Raw genomic sequence first — 23,003 nt, forward strand, 5'->3', positions numbered from 1 at the left:
TAAGCTCACTCCATATTAGTATGTTCCCTTCGGTTTGGGAGAAAAGATTCATTCAGCCTCTCGCATGTAAAAACTGCAGACTGCCTGTTGGCATAGCAACACGTTCGCAATTTTAATCTAGTTGTGGCTCTTGTCTGTTTTTGCTGGTGTTACGTGTCAGGCTACCTCGCTTTTGCACCTCATTACCTTGCTTATTTACATTTGTAGTGTTTCAGGGTTATATATTTTTACCTCCATGACTTGCCTTGACTCGCCAATTTCTGTCACGTTGTTGTTCAAAGGTCAAGACACTTTGTACTGTAGATGCTCCTGTGGGTGTTTCTTTTTGGTCATTGCTACAGGCTTGTTTGTGTTTCTGCGTCGCCAAGGTTGTTCTACATCTGATCCCAGGGCGACTAGAGATCACCTTTAGTTCTGGTGTGTCTTTGTGGTTGATTCTCTCGCGACCCCCATGCTGGTTGTATCCCTCTGCGTGCCCTCTCGCGACCCCCATGCTGGTTGTATCTCTCTGCCTGCCCTCTCGCGACCCCCATGCTGGTTGTATCCCTCCGCCTGCCCTCTTGCACCCCCCATGCTGGCTGTATCCCTCGGCCTGCCCTCTCGCGACCCCCATGCTGGTTGTATCCCTCCGCCTGCCCTCTCGCAACCCCCATGCTGGTTGTATCCCTCCGCCTGCCCTCTTGCACCCCCCATGCTGGCTGTATCCCTCGGCCTGCCCTCTCGCGACCCCCATGCTGGTTGTATCCCTCTGCCTGCCCTCTTGCACCCCCCATGCTGGCTGTATCCCTCGGCCTGCCCTCTCGCGACCCCCATGCTGGTTGTAGCCGACTGCCTGCCCTCTCGCGACCCCCATACTGGTTGTATCCCTCTGCCTGCCCTCTCGCAACCCCCATGCTGGTTGTATCTCTCTGCCTGCCCTCTCGCGACCCCCATGCTGGTTGTATCCCTCTGCGTGCCCTCTCGCGACCCCCATGCTGGTTGTATCTCTCTGCCTGCCCTCTCGCGACCCCCATGCTGGTTGTATCCCTCTGCCTGCCCTCTTGCACCCCCCATGCTGGCTGTATCCCTCGGCCTGCCCTCTCGCGACCCCCATGCTGGTTGTATCCCTCTGCCTGCCCTCTTGCACCCCCCATGCTGGCTGTATCCCTCGGCCTGCCCTCTCGCGACCCCCATGCTGGTTGTAGCCGACTGCCTGCCCTCTTGCGACCCCCATGCTGGTTGTATCCCTCTGCCTGCCCTCTCGCGACCCCCATTCTGGTTGTCTCCCTCTGCCTTCTCTCTTGTGACCCCATGCTGGTTGTATCCCTCTGCCTGCCCTCTTACAACCCCTATGCTTGTTGTGTCTCTCTGCCTGCGCTCTCGCGTCCCCCATGCTGGTTGTATCCCTCTGTCTGCCCTCTCGCGACCCCCATGCTGGTTGTATCCCTCTGCCTGCCCTCTCACAACCCCTATGCTTGTTGTGTCTCTCTGCCTGCCCTCTCGCGTCCCCATGCTGGTTGTATCCCTCTGCGTGCCCTCTTGTGACCCCCTGCTGGTTGTATCCCTCTGCCTGCCCTCTCGTGACCCCATGCTGGTTGTATCCCTCTGCGTGCCCTCTCGCGACCCCCATGCTGGTTGTATCCCTCTGCCTGCCCTCTCACAACCCCTATGCTTGTTGTGTCTCTCTGCCTGCCCTCTTGCGACCCCCATGCTGGTTGTATTCCTCTGCCTGCCCTCTCGCGACCCCCATTCTGGTTGTCTCCCTCTGCCTTCTCTCTTGTGACCCCATGCTGGTTGTATCCCTCTGCCTGCCCTCTCACAACCCCTATGCTTGTTGTGTCTCTCTGCCTGCCCTCTCGCAACCCCCATGCTGGTTGTATCCCTCTGCCTGCCCTCTCGCGACCCCCATGCTGGTTGTATCCCTCTGCCTGCCCTCTCACAACCCCTATGCTTGTTGTGTCCCTCTGCCTGCCCTCTCGCGACCCCCATGCTGGTTGTATCTCTCTGCCTGCCCTCTCGTGACCCCCATGCTGGTTGTATCTCTCTGCCTGCCCTCTCACAACCCCCATTCTGGTTGTCTCCCTCTGCCTGCCCTCTCGCGACCCCCATGCTGGTTGTATCTCTCTGCCTGCCCTCTCGCGACCCCCATGCTGGTTGTATCCTTCTGCCTGCCCTCTCGCGACCCCCCTTGCTGGTTGTATCCCTCTAAGTGCCCTCTCGCGACCCCCCTTGCTGGTTGTATCCCTCTGCCTGAGTGCTATATCCCTCCAGCGTCTCTACTGATAGTCAGTTTGGTGTGGAGTTTTCATTCTTTGCATTTGTGATCTTATGTTGTTGCATTTGGATTGGAATATGTCTTTCTTGAATCCATCATTTTGGATCTGCAGTGAAGTTGAGGTGCAGGTCGTGCCTGGTTCTTCCCTGTCTTTCTTGTTGGTAATGCTTTCCTTTGGTTATTGTCCTGCTCCTCTTAAACTGCCAATTCTGTGTGTGATTGGCTGCTTGGTTTCTCTTTTCCTTAGTGGTATTTCTTTGGCACGTGTGTGTTGAAGGTGTCCTTGTGGTCTGATGGCTTCTTGCTATGTCTTTGTTAACATGATGCCTGTCCTGGTTGCTTTTCCTCTGTGGGTCTCCGTCTCTGCTTGTGTTATGGTTTAGTTCACCATCCCTCAGGTGCTTGCAAACAATCCAAACCCTATGCCACTCTGGAGGGCAGTGTCCAGCGCCGGCACCTGGCATTGACGAGGTGGTACCAAGCTGGTCGCAGTCCATGGATTGACAACAGGCTTTGGCTGTGGTTTTATTACTGCTGGTGATCTCTCACTGTTGTATGCCCCCTCTGGCGAAGAGAGTGGACCGCTGCTTCTGTCCAGATGGAAGATGGATGTTTGCTGGACTCACCAGGTCTTCTGGGCTTTGATGATGCTGTTTTCCTGTCTTTGTAAATCATTTGTCCCTGTGTGGCTGATGATGTGTTTTTAGCTGGAGATTGTGTGCTTTGTTGTTTAAGTGTTTTGACACAGTATGATTCTTTGCAAGCGGTGTCCTCTGTCCAGGCATTTCCAGCAGAGATCTTTTAACGGTTCTATGTCCCACCCGCTCAGGCTCTTTACTGTTTCCATCCTGTTGGGTGGGCTTTGGTGGACTGCTGGTGTCTGGGTGCTATGTGGGAATTCTTACAAATGGTTGCGAGGCGCTTAAAACTGTGGACCTTCTTGGATAGAATCCAATGGACTGGTGGATCTGTCTGTCTATCTATCTATCTATCTATCTATCTATCTATCTATCTATCTATCTATCTATCTATCTATCTATCTATCTATCTATCTATCTATCTATCTATCTATCTATCTATCTATCTATCTATCTATCTATCTATCTATCTATCTATCTATCTATCTATCTATCTATCTATCTATCTATCTATCTATCTATCTATCTATCTATCTAACGATCTATCACTCCCTCTGCCCCATCATTATCTTTGTCTCATATGCTCCCTCTCTGCCCCTCACTCCACAGCTTCCCCTTCTCTGTTCTCTTTCCCTCTCTCGTTCCCTCTTTCCCCTTCTCTCACTTCTCACCACCCTCTTCCTTCTCTCACTCTATCGCTCTCTGTATCTGTCTGCCTCTTTTCGACAATTTCTGTTTCTTTTTCCTCCATTGACCAGACCATGTGTTTGTTTTCATCATGTATTTCATTCCATTACTCTCAGAAATGCCACGATCTTTGTGTCTGCATGCCTCATTCATTGGTGATTTGTTGCATTTATGGCGGTCATATCCCTCACCTGACCCTGCAGGCAGGGAAGCCGGGGGGCCCTTAAGGGCAGGAGAGTGCAGCACAGAGCCGGGGGACTGCTGGACCAGTGGAACATGTCGTCCGTCCTTGGGGTGGGGGCTGAACCCCACAGAGAAAAGAAGGTAAAGAAACATGCAAGTCGCTGTCTCTGCTCTGACGCCTGCAGAGGGGGGCTGTTAGGTCTCAGCCCTGCTTACCTCAGGACCCGACAAGCTCCCATATGGCACAATAGGAGAGTCGAAGACAGGGGTAGGGCTGAAATTATGAAACCACTGTAGCGCATTGAAACAGGAGAATTTTCTGGAAGCACCCGAGACTCTCAGCTGTGAGTAGGGGCGAACTGGGAACCCAAATCAGCTCAGGCAAAAATCCTACAACTAGCCTCACAGTGCTGGAGGCCGGGGCTAGAATGGTGCCCTGGGGGCACTAGTTGGCCATGGAAGCCCACCCTCCCCTGAAAGGGTCCCCCTAGCCTGCAGGCTACTGGGAAAAGGACCGACGTGCGGAATGACTAGCCCCCCATGGTTGGGAAACCTTTATTTACAGCGCGCCTCTCTCATTCTAGCAGGTGAATCCTCCCAGAGACTTTTTAATGTTCACCTCACCCCTCTTCTCCCTGCCAAACAAATGTTGACGTTGGGCTTTGTAGCCGGAGGTAGAACTGGTGTTGCAGTTCCCGTCGTCTAGTGTAGTCTCACACAATGTTTGTCGCAAGAAACCAGGGTGGGTGCTACAAAAAGGTCACTGTAGGCAAATGCCTTAAGGTACCACTGCTAGAGGCCACCAGGGAGTGCTGGACTGCAACAAACTGCATGAAGATTGCCTTGTTGCCAAGCATGAGGGCCAACCCCAATGAATGTTACCATTTTGCTGGGGGTTTGCAGCACCTGTAACAAACTCAACCTGTGTCATCATCAGCTGAGGAACAGTTGTATTCATCGTTTTTAAAACCATAAACCAAAAAGAAATACCAGATCATGAGCATTCATCGTTTTATGGATCAGCGCCCCTGCTGTGAGCCCTGAACCTTCATCTCTGCAGTGTACTAGACCCCCTAATGGCCAACTGGTCTGCAAGGACCTCGTGACTCTGGCACAACACTCTCCGCCGAGGCCATCTTTGCAAAAAATTACCACCACATGGACCTTAAAATGTCCCTCCACCTACTCAGGGCCCTCCCCACCCCTCCCACCACTGGCCTCGCTTTCTCTTTCAGTTGGTCAAGGCAGCGAGGCTTCGAGTTGTCCCAGTGTCCAGAGCCCTCCCCCACCCCTCCCACCACTGGCTGGTCAGCGTTCCCTTCCAGTGGGTCAAGTCAGCAAGGCTTCCAGTTGTCCCAGTGTCCAGGGCCCTCCCCCACCCATCCTACCACTGGCTGGTCAGCACTCCCTTCCAGTGGGTCAAGTTAGCAAGGCTCCGAGTTGTCCCAGTGTCCAGGGCCATCCCCCAGCCCTCCCACCACTGGCTGGTCAGCGCTCCCTTCCAGTGGGTCAAGTCAGCAAGACTTCGAGTTGTCCCAATGTCCAGGGCCCTCCCCCACCCCTCCCACCACTGGCTGGTCAGCGTTCCCTTCCAGCGGGTCAAGTCAGCAAGGCTTCCAGTTGTCCCAGTGTCCAGGGCCCTCCCCCAGCCCTCCCACCACTGGCTGGTCAGCGCTCCCTTCCAGTGGGTCAAGTTAGCAAGGCTCCGAGTTGTCCCAGTGTCCAGAGCCCTCCTCCACCCCTCCCACCACTTGCTGGCCAGCGTTCCCTTCCAGTGGGTCAAGTCAGCAAGGCTTCGTGTTGTCTCAGTGTCCAGGGCCCTCCCCCACCCCTCCCACCACTGGCTGGTCAGCGTTCCCTTCCAGTGGGTCAAGTCTCCAAGGCTTCGAGTTGTCCAAGTGTCCAGGGCCCTCCCCCACCCCTCCCACCACTGGCTGGTCAGCGTTCCCTTCCAGTGGGTCAAGTCTGCAAGGCTTCGAGTTGTCCCAGTGTCCAGGGCCCTCCCTTCCCACCACTGGCTGGTCAGCGTTCCCTTCCAGCAGGTCAAGTCAGCAAGGCTTACAGTTGTCCCAGTGTCCAGGGCCCTCCCCCACCCATCCCACCACTGGCTGGTCAGCGTTCCCTTCCAGCGGGTCAAGTCAGCAAGGCTTCGAGTTGTCCCAGTGTCCAGGGCCCTCCCCCCCCCCACCTTTGGCTGGTCAGCGTTCCCTTCCAGCGGGTCAAGTCAGCAAGGCTTCGAGTTGTCCAAGTGTCCAGAGCCCTCCTCCACCCCTCCCACCACTGGCTGGTCAGCGTTCCCTTCCAGTGGGTCAAGTCAGCAAGGCTTCCAGCTGTCCCAGTGTCCAGGACCCTCCCTCACCCCCCCACAACTGGCTGGTCAGCGTTCCCTTCCAGCGGGTCAAGTCAGCAAGGCTTCGAGTTGTTCCAGTGTCCAGGGCCCTCCCCCACCCTTCCCACCACTGGCTGGTCAGCGTTCCCTTCCAGCGGGTCAAGTCAGCAAGGCTTCGAGTTGTCCCAGTGTCCAGTGCCCGCCCCCACCCCTCCCACCACTGGCTGGTCAGCGTTCCCTTCCAGCGGGTCGTCAGCATGGCTTACAGTTGTCCCAGTGTCCAGGGCCCTCCCCCACCCCTCCCACCACTGGCTGGTCAGCGATCCCTTCCAGCGGGTCGTCAGCATGGCTTACAGTTGTCCCAGTGTCCAGAGCCCTCCCCTACCGGTCCCACCACTGGCTGGTCAGCGTTCCCTTCCAGTGGGTCAAGTCATCATGGCTTACAGTTGTCCCAGTGTCCAGGGCCCTCCCCCACCCCTCCCACCACTGGCTGGTCAGCGTTCCCTTCCAGTGGGTCAAGTCAGCAAGGCTTACAGTTGCCCCAGTGTCCAGGGCCTCATCCTAACCCTTGAGCCGGAGACCACCCTGCAAACGTGGTGGTTCTGACATTGTATCTTCTCCAGGAAGGGTGTGAAGGAACCGTGCAATGTCCAGATGAACCCTGTCATGACCTCTGTCTTGGAGTTGGGTAGGCATCACTTCTAATCAGGATGTCTGAGCCAGGAGCTCCGCCCTGAAAGGAGACACTGTATTTGCATCTCAGTAAAGAGATGAATGCCTTGGACATGTTTGGCTTCAGGTGGGTCAGCAGACCTGACCGAACATACAAACATAAGTGAAAGAAGACACCCTCACGCGTGCAATGGGGCTAAGTCCTGTTAATGAGGGATGGGTGACTGGAGATACGGCCCCCCTTGTCCATGGGTGGATGAAATCAAACGTGTATTTGCAGAGGTCACCCTCAGGCAGGAGAGGTCAGTTCTGCTAATCACCCTCAGAGGCTCCTACAGGGGGGCATGATTCGCCTCGGGCCCTAGATATGGGGGTTTCTGGTTCTCTGGTGGTGGTGGGCAGGTGCCAGCTCATGTTTGTGGGGATCCTCTGTGGGGTGCACCCCAAGTGATGAGCGCACACGTGTTACTGGGGGAGTGCTGCTTCTCAAACCCCGGCTTCCTTGACGTCATCTTCTCGCTGGGAGATATGGCCGCACCATGTCTTGTTTGTGTTTGTTGATCATTGTGTCTCTTTTTGTTCCACTCAGCTCTCAGAATCCACAACTTCACTGTGCTCCCTCCCCATAACTCTTCTCTGCATTCCAATGACTCTGCCTACTCTAACCTCTCTGCGACAGTAGGTGAGGAATCTTACGGGTGTGCCTAGACTGTGTCTTTGAAGCGCTGTCTGCAGGCGATTGGATCTCATGGGAGCTGGCGGGTGGAGGTTGGAAACATTTGAGTTCTGGTTTACAACATATGTAACATCCATGATTGTGTATTTATACATGTATGTTGTTCATTTGCATTTTGAATGTTTCTAATTGACAAACTGATCATGTAAGCTCTGCCGTACTTGCAGCCAAGTTAGAGCGATGCCAGAGTGGAGTCTGACATCCTTCCTGGAGTGTAGAACCTGGACGTCATGGACACAGTCCTGCTAGTAGAGTCTCTCCGGGGTGTAGGTGCAACGCCCAGGGCCATCTGAGAAGTGCTGGGTGTACCTAAACCTCTCTGAGGCGTAAGTAGCCAATGAGAGCTTTCAAACGATGAGACACATCCCAGCAGGCTTTAATGCACAGAGCAGAGACCCACCAGACGGCGAATCACGCTGAGAGACAGTCAGACAAGTCTAGTAGAGTTGATTAAAACTTACATTTTTGCATCTGCTCTGAAGGAGTGTGCTCACTGCAGGATTGCTGAAGTGTACGTAGGGTTTCTGGTTCCTCAAATTCTTCTGGTTAGAAGCCGGCTCCCTCTCCCCAAGACCGTCCAACTTACAAAGTACCTATAAGAATGGCATAGTCCCTCTCTGGTTGTACATAGAGTGAAGGCACCTGTGTATGCTTCTAGGATTAACACTGTCTGGGCAGAGCTGTAATCCCTTTGGTATCGGTGGACCCCTAAATGCAGGAAGGAGCATAAGGAAGGTGGCTGTCGCTGCATGGACACGCGTCTTCCACTGCACGCCAGGGTGTACAGCAGAGTTTCTAGTAACTGTTGATCCGTTTGAGCTATGAACATCTTTTTCCTGTAAAAATCGGAAAAGTATGCAGAAGAGGAAGGATTTTGTGGCCAGTGGGACTAAAGCATCATTCTGCTGAAAATGCGGCAGGGGCTGAATTGCAGAATTATATGGACCCTGATAGATCACTGATTCGTGGCAGTCATTGAGGGTAACATGGATTGCTGATTTGCCCTTATGTCAGGAACCTTGCTTGTCAAGAGCAAACCCAATCGCTTGCCAGTTTCACATCCCGCATCATGCCCATCAGAACCCGCGGTGCTCAGCACTTTGGGACCTGTACGTGTGCGCAGCCGCAGACGTGTATACATGCAATGTCCTGATAGGCAGGCTGAGAGCATGGCTTCGGCAGGCGATGGGGCAGGCATGCCTTCCTGGACCTGCAACAATGATTGTTTCATAGCACACTGTGCTGCCGCAGAAAGGGTTTTAGGAAAGATGGCAAAAAAAGAAAGACGTCTTCCAATAGCAACCCTGTCAAGTCTCCCAGGTCCACGCGTGATGGGCTGCGCGGGTCCAGGTTTTGTCTTTTTTATTCTGGGATTTGTAGCGATGCATATGCCTTTATAAAACAGGACTACTAGTCCCAGAATTCAAAGTAGAAACAAACCTGGACTCTGTGAAAGCTGGCTCTGAATTTGTAGAAACTGATCTATGTTTCAGCACTCAGTCACCTTTTCAGGGCTCATTGATATCAGTAGATTTATTGTAAGTGGGGTCAAGTCTACAAAACATGTGCATTCTAATAATTTCCGGCTTGACCAATGTGTTTAAAAGACACCCCACCATTGCCATGAAGTCCCTGGCGCCCTGTGCTTCCTCTCAGCCCCGCCCCCGGGGCCTGAACTTCCGGTCCTTTCCCGCCTCTGGCTGTGAATAGCCTGTGACAGTCCTGGTCTGGGAGCCTCTGCCCTAGACAAGTCCTAGGTCCTGGAGGAAGCTGCGCGCTCTCATGTGCCGGTTTCCATAAAACAACAGTGTTTTGTTGTGAGTTTTATATTTAAAAAAATAGGAAGTCATTTTGAGCAGGGAGTGGGGCTGGGCAGGGAGGCGCAGGGCACCATAAAGGCAAATGTGTGGGGGAGATGCCATAAATGTGGGCGTTGTGCGGCCCGTGCGCGCGCCCTTGGATCCCTTATCAGCTGCATCAAAATGGGAACATTGTGCACGTGAAAGCGTGTATAGACAGACACGTATGCAGAGACTGTGACTTGCCATTTAAGAGGGCACCATTTGAAACACTATCGGGTCTCTTTTTCACACCGTTTCCTTGATGTGAATGAGACGTCATTTCCAGTGATTCGCCCTGTTCATAATCTACCTCGAACCTGGCCTCAAGTCTCAAACAGCCAACATATTACTTCCTCTCGAACCTAAATTCACCCCAAGGGGTTTACTTTCGAACAGGTTCGGGTTGCCCAGGGCCAGTTGTAACAATCAGTTCAACATCCTGTTATTCTGGGCAGCTGACTTAGTCTACCCAAAAAACATAAAAATAAAACAAAAAGTAACTTCGTGGAATGCAATCTGGTGCGCATCTAGAGTGTTCTAATGCCCTGGGGACAAGTTTGTAAAAACGACAAAACAAGAAATGAAGTACAAATAATGCCACACATGAACCTTTCTGTCCCATTGTAAGACCCGGGAAGGAATGTGTCCTGCAGAAATAAAACATCGATGAATCCTACTCACAAATGTATTTTGGAGAACGTAAAGTATTGCTGAAGTACAGTTTTACTTACTTCTAGTGATGAAAAATAGCGGGATCAAACCAGATCCCAGTTCCTGCAGCTACTTCTGGCCGGACCGGGATCCGGCGGACCCAGAGAAACGTGCTGAAATTGTCGTGGTGCCATTTTCAGACACCAGGACACATTCCAGCAGCGCCCACACATTGTTTGCATTCGGTTGGGAGCAGCAACCTGCAGGCAGCGAGGGGCTTTCTTATTTACAGTTCCAGCTGGGCCCAAAACAAAGGGTGGATTTAAAGGGCTATCAGCCCTCCTGTTGTTTGAGTATAATACTGGATGAGAGCTGTCTGGAGCCCAACACCTAGACGCCAAATGAATGGAAGGAGGGACTTAAGAGAAGCTGTCATTTGGAGGCAGGTTTTTCACATGCTTCCACTCCCCTTGTAAGAGATGTGCTTGTAATGTAAGAATGCACGATATATCTGTTTGTATGAGTAATTACAGGAATGTAGATGTAAATGGCACCTACTATTGTTTTAATTGAATTCCACTATAGCGGTACTTATGCCAGTGTAGGGTGCCAGAGCGCTTTAATCACACTCAGGCACTCTATATGTGTAAATCGATGTACAGGAAATGTTACACACAACAATGAGGGTTATAACTTATAAGGTGTAGGAATCACATATCATCCATACTTGTAGACATTATATGTGAAGAGAGAATGGTCGGCAGAAACACAAGGTCAGGATATAAAACCTAACGCAATGACCGTGGTTCACTGCATTAATGCAACTTTGTTACTTCCCAAAGGAAGCTATCTTTGCAACTAAGAATAACAATAGATTTTTAAAAACAATAAGGCTCTAAACCTATAACTTATAGTTAGCATACAGCTCCTTGACGCCGGTACATAGATCACTGTGCTATATTACAAGGTTTGCAACTTATGAACTGGGAGTAACAAAATGATCTCAGGGTCAAAAGCAGTTGCCCACCTACCTATCAAAATGAAAAACAAATGTGCGCTCTGCATGTTACACATTGTGCTTTGCAGCAGGCACATGAACCCTCTATGCTGCTTTGAATCAAAACTGAGTGGAAAGAACAGAACTGTGGTAACCACGAGAGCTATGTCACCGCTATTATAAACCCCTAATCTTTACTGGGCACACAATGATTTCTGCAGCAGGTGTCTAATCCTATCAATTATTTTAAACTGCAGCCTCTTTATGACCAATTGAGTAATATAGAACATATTTACTCTCACCTTTGCCCTTGTTTCCGATTTCTTTGCAGCAGACTCTTTTAATATAAATTAATAAGTTAACTGTTAGATTCCGGTTTTCAAGCTCCGCCCCTTGTGACTCCACTCCCTTTCCTCTGACACGCCTTGACCCCTACGTTATGGGTTCCCAGAGCAAGTTAGTTCCAATTCCAGCCCTGCTTACCTCCACTTTCACAAAACATCTACAGTGGTACTGACATTCACATAGAGTTACTATAAACAGAGGGGACTTGCTAGTACGGAGTTGGACATTTCGGACAGATTGACATAGACATAGACATGTCAGAGTATGTAAAAGCACACCCCTGTAGCACTACTTCCTGTACTCATCAATTCTTTACTGAATCGACCCTTATGTCTTCCTTCTTGAGGACAGCCTCCGTCTAGAGCACAAAATAAACTCCACAGGAAGCGGGCTCTGAGGTTGTGTGGCGAGCAGTGATTGGTGCCTTGGAAAGGCCGCTCAAGTCATTGAGCGCCTGTCCCATGTCGCTTGCATACCTGACATGTGACTTACTCGGCCTCCTGCCCTTGTAGTCTTTGAGAGAGGAGCCAGGCACACCGTTGACTCGCCCCCAGCTCCAGCGGTCTTTGGGATCCATCGCCATGCTCGCCACTGTCCTCCATCATCTGAGCGCTCAGACACAACAGTGTCACCATGGAGATGGGAACCACTGGCTTATGTCTCTTCTTGGCAGAGACAAGACACCATAGTTGATAATGAACTGCATGTGACCTCATCACCTGTCACCTTCTCTTATCTGTTTTATCAAACATTTGCTTAGTTCTTGTGGAGAAAGATGGGTTTATGAGGCCTGAGATTACACCGGATGCCGGCTATGAGGATGAGGACTCCATAAAACCAACGCAATACATCCTGTCAGACTATGTCATTGTGGTGACGCGGCTCAGAGACGCGCCCTCATAGCCTTGCCCAATGAAGTAAAGGACAGACCAATGTCTCCTGTATCCAACTCACAAATAACATTTAAATGTGTCAGCGCCTAGAAGTCTAGACAGCTTTCTTGAGGATGTGCCTGTAGTTAATAATCACACAGGAGTGTTGTACGCTAGCGCAAGCTCGGAGATAACATTGCAGGACCCGATATCGGGAAGATGTTTGCACTGCATGACTTGTCGTGCGCCTGCCCATACCTCAAGCAGGTAAGTGTAATTTACACAAACTTGTGTGAAAGTAGGATCGGTCTCCCCTCTATCCAGCAGATGTGGGTGGGTGGGTACGGTGGCAGCAGATGTGGGTGGGTATGGTGGCAGTCCGTGATCTCTACAGAAGGCCAAAGTGTACATCATGTAATGCAAAAGGGCCGGGGCATTGAACATAGTCAGTGAGGCTTCTATTAACTACAAATAGGCATAAAAGAACGAACGGCTTCTGATGTGTAGGGAAGGCACAACGAGAAGAAGGGTACCGTAAATACGAGAACCGTGTCCATTTAAGGGTGTAAGCCCTCACCCAGCCAGTGGGTGGCATGCTTCATCATCGGGCCCCTCCTGGCACTTTTCCAATGGAGTAAGGTGCACGCTGCTACTCGCTACCTCATTGGGGAGATGAGGGAGGATTAGTGATGGATAATTTGCTCTGGCACTGATCTTCACTCTCAAGGTGTGAGGGTAATGTGAAGAGAGGGAAACTTCGGTTGCATTTTTCCATCAGAGAGAATTACTTCAGTCCTGATGCGGGCCACCAAGACCTCCATAAAGGGTTAAATAGGCAGAAACATGTCAACCTCCGATAGTGGGCAGGAATTTACCCCTATCCCTTTTTTTCTGCCACTGGAGGATTTATTCAAATTTACAGATTTCACCTACTAGATAGTTTTAACTCGTAAGTATTTTTCTGGTGGGACAGGTTATCCCTGCAGGGATGGTGATATTTGAACAGGATTGAACTGCTACTTGGGGTGAGCGCATGCAGGTCCAGCTCTACCAATTCACCCACCAGTCCAGCCCTACCAATCTGCCTACCCGTTCAGCCCACCAATCTGCCCACCGACTAGCCTCATCATTCTGCCCAGCCCCACCCATCTGCCCATCCGTCCATCCCCACCAATCTGCCCACCCATCCAGCTCCACCAATCTGCCCACCCATCCAGCTCCACCAATCTGCACACCCATCCAGCCCCACATATCTGCCAAGCCCCACCAATCTGCCTACCCGCCTAGCCTCATCATTCTGCCCAGCCCGACCATTCTGCCCACCTGTTCAGCCCCACCAACCCGACCACCAACCCAGCCCTACCAATCTGCCCACCTGTTCAGCCCAGTCAATCCGGTCACCCGTCCAGATCCACATATCCGCCCAGCTCCACCAATCTACCCACCCGCCTAGCCCCACCAATCTTCCCACCAGTTTCCCATCAGATAAGATTAGCTCTATGCTGTCGTACTTGCCGTCACAGTGGAAGGGATGTTTTGCTTTTAGGATCTCAGAGCAGATTACGTAGATTACCGACTGCCACTGGCGTATGCTCCAAATCCAGTGAATAGATATGTTAATTCATTCAGTGACCTTTATTTGGGATCATATGAAACCATAAGAGCACACAATACAAAATCAGTTAAAAACAACTGGTTAAAAACATGAATAAAATGCATATAAAAACAGCGATGGAACATCCCGCAGGAACACACATCAAACAGCAAATACGGCTTTCCTCGCGCAGACTGCACCAGATATAAAGTAAGCCAGGTTAAGACAAGTCAGTACATCCAGTAATAGCATCAGATAAAGCAGGGCAGGATGAACTTGTACAAACTGTTCATCAACAAGCAATGGAGTAAAAACAAGCTTTCTTAGTGTTTTATGGAAAGTGTGAAACATAGTAAAGTGCAAAGTGTCCTGAGCTGAATGGCTGTCACGGCTGCGGGGGATACAAGTAGTACCATATGCGCTTCCCCGAGTCACTGCTAGTAAGTGGAGGATTAGGTTCAATCCAAAATGAATTAACAGAAACCGATAGTGATCATACAGCTCAAGTAGAAGATGTCCTTCTATTGAAAGGGTGGTCTGTGGTGGTAAAAGTGCTTGAGCAGACCCTTGATCAATGATATCGTCTCTCTGGCCCGAAAGCTTTTGTAGTCCAAGAGTAATCCTCCTTAAGGAGAGACTCTGGTTGATAAAAAAGTTTAGGCCGACCCAGCTTAATAAAACAATCCTTTACATAATTGATCCACTATATATTCCTCGCTTGGTCAAGTGCCAAACAGTCTTTTAACAACAATCGGTTTAGCTGTTTGGCTGGGCATGCCCACACTGAGACCTAAGAGTTAGGGCCGTAACATCAGCATGTCTTCTAAAAAGTCAACCCCCAGTTCCTCATGGATAATAAAAGAGGGTACACTCCTTGGGCGGGAGAGAAGCTTCCTTAAAATCTCAAGAACTTACAAGGAAGACACATTAATATACGCCCAAAGCTCGCTACCATAAGCAGCCACAGAAACACACTTCGCTCTATAAATGACTACCATGGATTTGACATGCTTGCAGCCGGGAAGCAGCCTTTACAACATAAGCGTTACAACGCATGCCTTTACAACGCATGTCTTTACAACATAAAAAGCTTGTTGCAGGGGGTAGAAGGTGTTGGAGTTAACGCCAACACCTTCCCTACTGTTGCACACACTGGAGTTGGAATAGTAAATTATACTATTCCAACTCCCTGCGCTCCCCCGACAGCAAGTCGGGGTAAAGGTATGCGTTGTAACGTCCTAGAACCCTTGCAGCCCAAAGTAAAGACAAAGTTAAACACAGAAAGAATGCTTCTAGTAAACATGTAATAGATGTGTTAATTAATGAGTTCTCATCCTCCCTCACTGATTGAAAAGCTTGTGAACATTAATCAGGACGCTGATTTAGCGTTTGACCTACAAGTAGACGCAGGCCTGTTTCTTTGAACGGCGCAATGGTGATGCCCACGATTAATACATCTGCCGAGGACTCCTCTCTTTATATTTGCAATATGAAGGGCAGGGCGGTGTCCAGGATCAACTGAGGACGTGAGCCGATGGGGACATGGATCCCTGCTCGCCCACATCGAACACCTCTGGCGGCTCGGATTTGGAGGACAATGCTATTAGCCAATGCCATCTGCGCCGTTGAGCCCGCTAACGTGGGCTGGTTGCCTAGGTTGAATACATTCTACCCATCTAAGCTATTATTTCTTGAGATTTCTATTTTTATTCTAACACTATGGGAATTCTCCTGAGGGGCACACTGCTGTTGAAACATTAATTTTGCCACTATCCAAACGGCACATTGTCTCTGTCGTCTGTAAATTTCTTTGAACCAGGGCAGAAACTATTGGTAATAGGTCGATAATCTCTTCTATAGCTCCAATATTACCTCTAGCAGAGGGCTCTCAGCAGATGCCACATCTACCGTTAATTGGCATTGAAATCTTCAAAAAAAGAATGAAAGCCTGGCTCTTCCTTGCTCCTGACGCATTATGTTACTCCGTAATATAAGTTTCTAACTTCTTAGGAAGGGATTTCGACAGTTCCCATCATAGCGCCAGGATGCCCAATTATGAGTGACAGTAGCGCTTTATAAGATCCTTATTCATTCATTCTGTTCCTCTCCAACATCGGGGCGCTGCCTGGTCCTTCCCTTCTTTTTAAGGGCTTTATCACAATTGATTACTGACCCAACTTCTTCATTAAAAACTCTGTATTTTCCAACATATCATCCATAAAATGTGGACGTTAAATAGGCGCAGGTACCAACATGAAAGTGGCCCTCATTAGTGAATTGGATAGTTGAGGAGCGACCCATGTTTGTAAACTAGGACAGGTTTGAGCTTGAAAAGACTCCGGGCCGATTCACAAAGGTAAAGCTTGACCAAATGTTTAACTTAGACCAAATGTCTAACTTAGACCAAAGGTCGAACTTTACTGCTTTTCAGTATTCACAAAGGTAAGTTACTACTAGTAACTTTACTACTAGCAATTTTACTAGTAGTAACTTTACTAGTAGTAAGTTAACTAGTAGTTACTTACCTTTGTGAATACTGAAAAGTAGTAAAGTTAGACTTTTGGTCTAACTTCACCTTTGTGAATCGGGCCCACACGGTATATGTGTTCTGCAAGTGATGGAAGGCTGCATGGGTTGGAGCTTCCCGCACGCAAAGTTTATTTCAAGTGCAAGCGGTGTGCTAACTGCTAAGCGATCAACAGAATAGATGAATCGAGAGGTCAGTCAGTCAGTCAAATATTCCTTATTCGGTTCTTTTTCCAACCATAAAAGAAGGCATCAAAAAGTTAAAACAAAAAAACAGACAATTTATAACAATAAAATTCATAATAATAAAAAATCATAATTACATAGCAGCAAATCACTAATTTAAAAACAGAAGCAAAGATTAAAATTTTGTGGCAGTAATCATTATTTAGTGCACAGACAATAGAAATATAAATGCTAAAAACTGTACTATATACCCAAACAACCTCTATATTCGGAGGCAATTCATTAAGAGTAAAATAAAACTAAAATGCCATTTACGAATAGGTAAAATCATTTCCCAACTAATTTTCGCAGATGCACTGCAGTCGAAATGTATCTGTACACCATTAAGCATGCGTATTCTTCATTCAAAAGCTGGAGACGATACAAAGCCGGCCTACACTTCCTAATATTTAAGAGTCTGAATAGAGGGATAATAAAATCCCTCCTCGGTTTACTGTAGAGTCGACAGAAGAACAAAAAATGCAACATGTTCTGAGTTGATTTAGAGTCACACGGGCAGGATTCAAGTTCGGCATAGCAATAAACTTTATGAGGATATGAAACCAGGAAATATGCGATGCTGAACCTAAATCTAATAAGATAAAACATTTTCGTATGACAAAAGAAAAAAGAGAGATAGGGCTCTAAACATGGGAAACGCACTAAAGAGAAATATTCAAAAACTCTCTTTTTCCCTATCTCCAGGTGCTCACTGGGCGTTTTTGAAAAAGAAAAATATCCCCTTTCAGCTGGATTTTTGAAATCTTGGCAACTCGTTCAGGGTTATAAAAACAATCCACCAGCCCCACTGTCTCCACTGCCTTTGTATGTAATGCAGCCATGGTATCTTCTGCATATGATCAAGGCTAAAGCAATTCAGTATTATCGCTCGATTAAGGGCCGGCTCATCCTTTGCCCATGCTGAATGCCACAGCAAAGTTGGAGCAATTTGTATACGGTGTGTTAAAGGGGCCCGACCAAGTTCATTGTGACAAAAAATAGATGGGAGACTATTTGGAACTGTTAATAATCGTTTAAGGAAATTATTCTCCACGGCCTGAAGGAGAAAGGGATTGCAAAAGCCCCACACCCAGGCCCCATGCGAGGTTACAGAGCAAGAGCGAGCCTTACAAAGGTTAATTATCGATTCAATAGGTCTCGATCCTAATTTCTTTCTAAACCTAAACAAAGCCTCCAAGTTTTGCTTGAAACTATCAACCCTAGTTTCAACTAAATTATGCCAAGTGCCTCTCTGGTAATTTTAATAGGAGAGGTAAGTTCCCCTTTCACCCCATACCTGACCCGCCCAGTCATGTCCTGATGTATTTGTGCTAAGAAATGCACTAAAGCCGTGTCTATACCCAAATCCAGCATTTTCTTCCATAGTTTACCTCTCTCCACCCAGTCAAATGCCCATGTAAGGTCCATAAAACTCAAATAGATGGAACCATTTTTGACTAGTGTGTACTTGCTTATGAGCAGGTGGAGGTTGAGACACTGCTCAACAGTTCCCAGGCCCCTCCTGAAGCCATACAGTATACCTGACAACTTACCGTTACCCAAGTCTCCAGGCGATCTAAAATGACCCTGCCCATCAATTTACATGTACAATCAATTAGCGAGATTGGGTGATAGCACCTCGGGTGAGACATGTCCCCTATTTTAAAGATGGATACTATAATCACGGTGAATCGAGAGGTATTTTTCTTGATTTGTAATGTTTTATTCTTGTAATTTCTTTATTTACAGTCTTCTGAATGAAGAGAACTGTTCTGCGCCGCGAACGTATTTCGCCCAGTTATGGGCTTCTACAGGGCCAGATATATCCTATGTTCATTCCCAATTTTCTAAGGGAGATTTGTTCTATAATCAGACCTGGTCCATATATCACTTTATTGCACACGTTCTCTTAGGAGTCCCATAAGACAATGGGATTTATCCTTCAAGTTCGTATTGCCAGATTCCCTAGGTATGTTACTGCATCTGGAGCCGTGTACGGCCATTTAGAGTCATCTCCAGGCAAATTCTGCTTTTTCCCAAATTGGTCAAGGTTTATTTTAACATCAGGGAAATTAGCAGTAAAAACCATCTGAAGGGACCATAAAAGAGCCCAGAAACAGTCAAAGAAGCAGCCCACACACCGACTGGTCAGGCCAGCCCATCGGTCACTGCCTGGTCGCCCTATAGGCCAATCCGGCCATAACGATATTTTCTCTAGTTTTGATGTAGTTGCTTTTGGAGTCATTCGGGACTATGGCTCCTGAGCGAACATCAACTCAGTTTCTCTTTGGGGACCCAAAAGCAGTTGTACTTCCAAAATAAAAGGCTCAGTTAGCTAGTCATTTTGTTTAAATCTGTTGGTTAGCCATTTCTGACATTTAAAAGACATACATATCATGAAAGCTAGAGTCAAAGGGTTGTCAGCCTGACCTCTTTTGGATGATGACGGGTGGAAATGGGCCTGCCCTTGGTCCCACGTGGGTCCCAAACAGTGAGTGTCTGTGTAGCACTTCATAGTGCATGAAGTACCAGAGGGGCCCGCCCACTCAGCCCCTGCAAAGCTTCTGAAAAGGATCCTGGTGCTGTTGTTTCCCACAATGTAGGTGGCGTCCTGCACTGCGGGTGTCTGCGTAGCGCTTTATAGCGCTCAAAGTACCAGAGGGGTCCGTCTCCTCTGCCCGCTCAAAGCTTCTGAAAAAGGATCCCGGGGTTGGTAGTCCCCAAAATGTAGCTGGCGTCCCACACAGTAGTATTAATGCTCATTATCCTTACTCAACATGCCTGCTGCGTGTCCCAGAGTCCATCCACGCCCAATGTGCCATTCTTGATATGAGTGTAGTGTCACCTAATCACAATACTCTCTGTGGGCAAAGGGTTGTATGGTGGCCATACTCGCTGGAGGTGCAATACTACCTAATGATGATGCGCCATATGTGGGTAGTGTGGTCCAAAGTCCATGCTCAATCTGGATGGAGTCGGTTCTGAAGTACGTATGATCATGTGGTGCCATGTGAGGCTATACTCACTGAGAGTGAAGTGTTGCCTGGAGGCCACACTGATTGTGGAGGCACTGATCGCTCGTGTTCATACTCAGCATGGAAATATTCCCTCCCAGCACCTGTACTCATTGTGCCTGTAGCAATTGTGGAGTGTCCGTGTTCAATGTGGGGTCTCCCGGAGTCCACACTGATTGTGGGGGCACAAATCACTAGTGTTCGTACTCAGCATGCAAGTATTCACTCCCAGAACCTGTACTCATTGTGCCTGTAGTAGTTGTGGAGTGTCCGTGTTCAATGTGGGGTCTCCTGGAGTCCACACTGATTGTGGGGGCACAAATCACTAGTGTTCGTACTCAGCATGGAAGTATTCCCTCCCAGCACCTGTACTCTTTGTGCCTGTAGTAATTGTGGAGTGTCCTTGTCAATGTGGGGTCTCCAGGAGGCCACATTCCAGGGCCGGACTGGGAACACAAACAAGCCCTAGCAATTCAGTGGGACCGACCCCATTGGGCGGCGAGTGAGAAGCGCTGCTCCTGCTTTTGTTGCAGGGGGCCGATATTGCAGCACTGCTGTAAACTCGCCCCTAGTAACAAAAACGTCCCCTACCACTCAAAAAACGGCCCCCACCCTTCGTTCCAACCAGGAAAACAACCAGTGCCCGCTACCGCCAGGTCGGCCCGGCCACACTCATTGTGGGTGCAGCGTTGTTTTGTTGACTGGCCATCGTACTCCATGTGCGTGTGGAGTATCCTAATATCTGTACTCCTTGTGTCTACCATAACCCCCAGAGTACATACTGAAAGTTTGTCAGTTGTTTGTAATTTTTCCCATGTTGTGGCACACAGCGCACACGTAGCGCCATTGTCCTGGACATGGCCAAGGGGCTACATTAGTGAGGGTTCGTGGGACACCACAGAAGGATCAGTGAATCAGTGTAGTCCTGGATCTGGAGCACTTCCTGTTCAGGGTCGGCCATCTTGGAACAACCTGTTCAGGGTCAGCCATCTTGGAACACCTTGTTTAGGGTCGGCCATCATGGAATGTCTGCTGTGGGTCGCTGGTCCGGGTGCGCGGAACCAGCGGTCCAAGACAATCATGAGAATAATGCCACAGGGCTTCAATGTGTGTGCCTGAAGTGTGCTCAGGTGTGTCCGAAATCCCAAGCCAGCCCTGAATGGGCCCGTTGTGTTCACGTGTTCTAAGCTGCTTGTGATCATGCGCTGGGTACCCGGAACAATGTCTTTATTCTGTTTGTTGTTACACTAAACACACAAGTTTTGATTTTCAAGGTACATGCAGCGCGAGCCTAATGCCTTTACATGTCAACATCTTCTTGCTTGCTGAAATTAAACAAAGAAATTAAATACATTTCGTTTCAGCTGAAATCTAATTTTTCCATTTTTAACCCTTTAAATGATGTGTTTCTGACACTTTGTCTCTTCTCCAGATATCGTGGAAGGGATGGTTAACCAGGGGATGTACCTCACGGCCAAGCCTTACATTTACTTCGGAAGTTACAGAAACTCGTGCCTTACGAACCTGACGGTGTGCGGGCCCAGAGGTCAGTATCTGTCCCCCCCACTCACCCCCGCCACGCCTGGTGTCCCCTGTCTCTCTTTCACCTCGCCCAGTCTCTTTTCTCTGTCGTTTCCTCCCTCTCTTATTCTCCTTCTCTTTATCTCTCTCTCTACCTCTATGTAGTATGTCATGAGTATGGCATACACTTACAATGCCTCATCATACTTTTGGATGTTAGCTCAGGAATGTTAGTAGTGTCATCTATGAGGTCACTGAAGTCTAGGTGGGTGAGATTTGGATGTAAACTGGGAGTTGCTGTTTGTACCAGTGTCTGTATGGATGGGATCTCTATGGATTAAACTTACTTCTATCAACTCATCTGCATCCTGGCATCATTATTAAGGAATGCTTCACTCTACTCTCTCTCTTTACATTCCACGTTTGTCTTCACATTTCCTCGCTGTCACCCACCTCACATTTCTTCTTGTTTTTACACAACGTTGGTATTTCTTTCACTCCTTCCAAGTTTTTAAGTGTTTCATCTTCATACTTTCCAACTCACATGGTGCTGCCACGTGACACACAATATCGGTTTCCATCACATGGTCTCCCGGTGAGGAGCCGATGTCACACAGCGGCAGAGAAAAGAAGCTGAAAACCCCTGTAAATAGTGGTTTTCCAGCTAGTTTCTCGAAGCTTTGAACTGCTGAAGTCCATTAAGGGGGGTAAAAACACCCCAGGACACCGGCACCAGCCTCAGCAAGCTTTGTTTTGGGGGGGGAGGAAGGGGCTTGGGGCGGAGTGGGGTTCAAAAGTGCCTTGCAGGTTCCTCTCGGGACGAGCAACACCCTCTTCAAGACCCCGCCCTCTCCTGACACAGTGAGATTGTTCTTCAACTTGGCAGCTATGCATCTTTGTGTGTGTGTTTGGAGATGGGTGGTGGGTGGTGGGGGGGTCGTGGACGTGTCCAAGTTCAGGGGAAGGAGACTTGTTATTGAAAACCAATGTGGAACCATTCTTTCAAGATGGATAAAGCAGCTATTCTATAAAGGCAGCCAACAGGATGCTTTGAAGGGACAGTACATCATATAACTTCCAGCAGTAAAGACATCATATAACTACCAGGAGTAAAGCTCTGTTGCAACCAGGGCAGGCTTTGGCACTAGTGACGTCCACTGCAACAATATTTTTTGGTACCCTCCCAATGACCTCCTACTCTACGGAGTCCTGTTCCCCTCATCTCTCCATAGCTCCTCTCTGACATACATTTAATTTTGTAATTTTTTTTGGCACTCATAGTTCAATTACACTCATTTCTGTGATCTGCATCGTGCACGTTTTTTGCATCCAGCACATTAACCCTCTGCGCTACTTTATTATGAGTCAAAACGGCCACTAGACAGAACTCCGATCTCTCTCTTTAGCAGGAACAATATCTACCCTGGCATTTTTATTGTTGTGAACAAACTGCTGGACACACAAGGAGCTCTGCAGCATGTACTTTTAAACCATATGTTATTTCTATATGCTGTGCCCTCTGAATTTGGCCCAGGTGCATCTGCACCAGTCGCACCGCCATGAAGCTTACCCTGGTTGCAACGGTTCAACCTTAAGTGTAAATGTAATCGCGGCCGCCCCTCCCACTTCCTTTTGGATGGACCTGCGCCATGTTTGGCGATTGTTTAGCATGGTCAGCCAAGGTCTGGCATGCCAATTGTCATACAGTTTTGAGAAGAAACGGTAACAGGTGCAAAGAAGATGTGTTTTCTCATTTTAGCTCTCATAGGAAATTTTGTTCACAGCAGTAGCAAAAATTGTTGAGTAGATTAACACCAAACTTGGCACAATATTGTTACATTGGAATTGGTTCTAGGCTATAGCAAGCACGCCCCATGGCGCCAGGGATGCACTGGCAGTGATGCTGAATTTCAGTGCA

The 23,003-nt window shown here is 48.7% G+C and overlaps 1 protein-coding gene across 2 annotated transcripts in view; it reads left to right on the forward strand.

Annotated features, from left to right (window-relative positions):
• Nucleotides 1–23,003, forward strand: part of ADGRD1 (adhesion G protein-coupled receptor D1) — a 1,181,274-nt gene that overhangs the window by 131,561 nt on the left and 1,026,710 nt on the right. Inside the window, exons 4-5 of one of the 2 annotated variants that reach the window (XM_085636451.1) lie at nt 7,353–7,445; nt 20,997–21,110. In XM_085636451.1, the coding sequence (XP_085492577.1) occupies nt 7,353–7,445; nt 20,997–21,110 (207 nt within the window). The remainder of the gene's footprint in view (nt 1–7,352; nt 7,446–20,996; nt 21,111–23,003) is intronic. The other variant, XM_085636453.1, reaches the window with a different exon arrangement.

This window comes from Triturus cristatus, chromosome 11 (genome assembly GCF_964204655.1).
Source record: "Triturus cristatus chromosome 11, aTriCri1.1, whole genome shotgun sequence".
Classification (NCBI taxonomy): domain Eukaryota; kingdom Metazoa; phylum Chordata; class Amphibia; order Caudata; family Salamandridae; genus Triturus; species Triturus cristatus.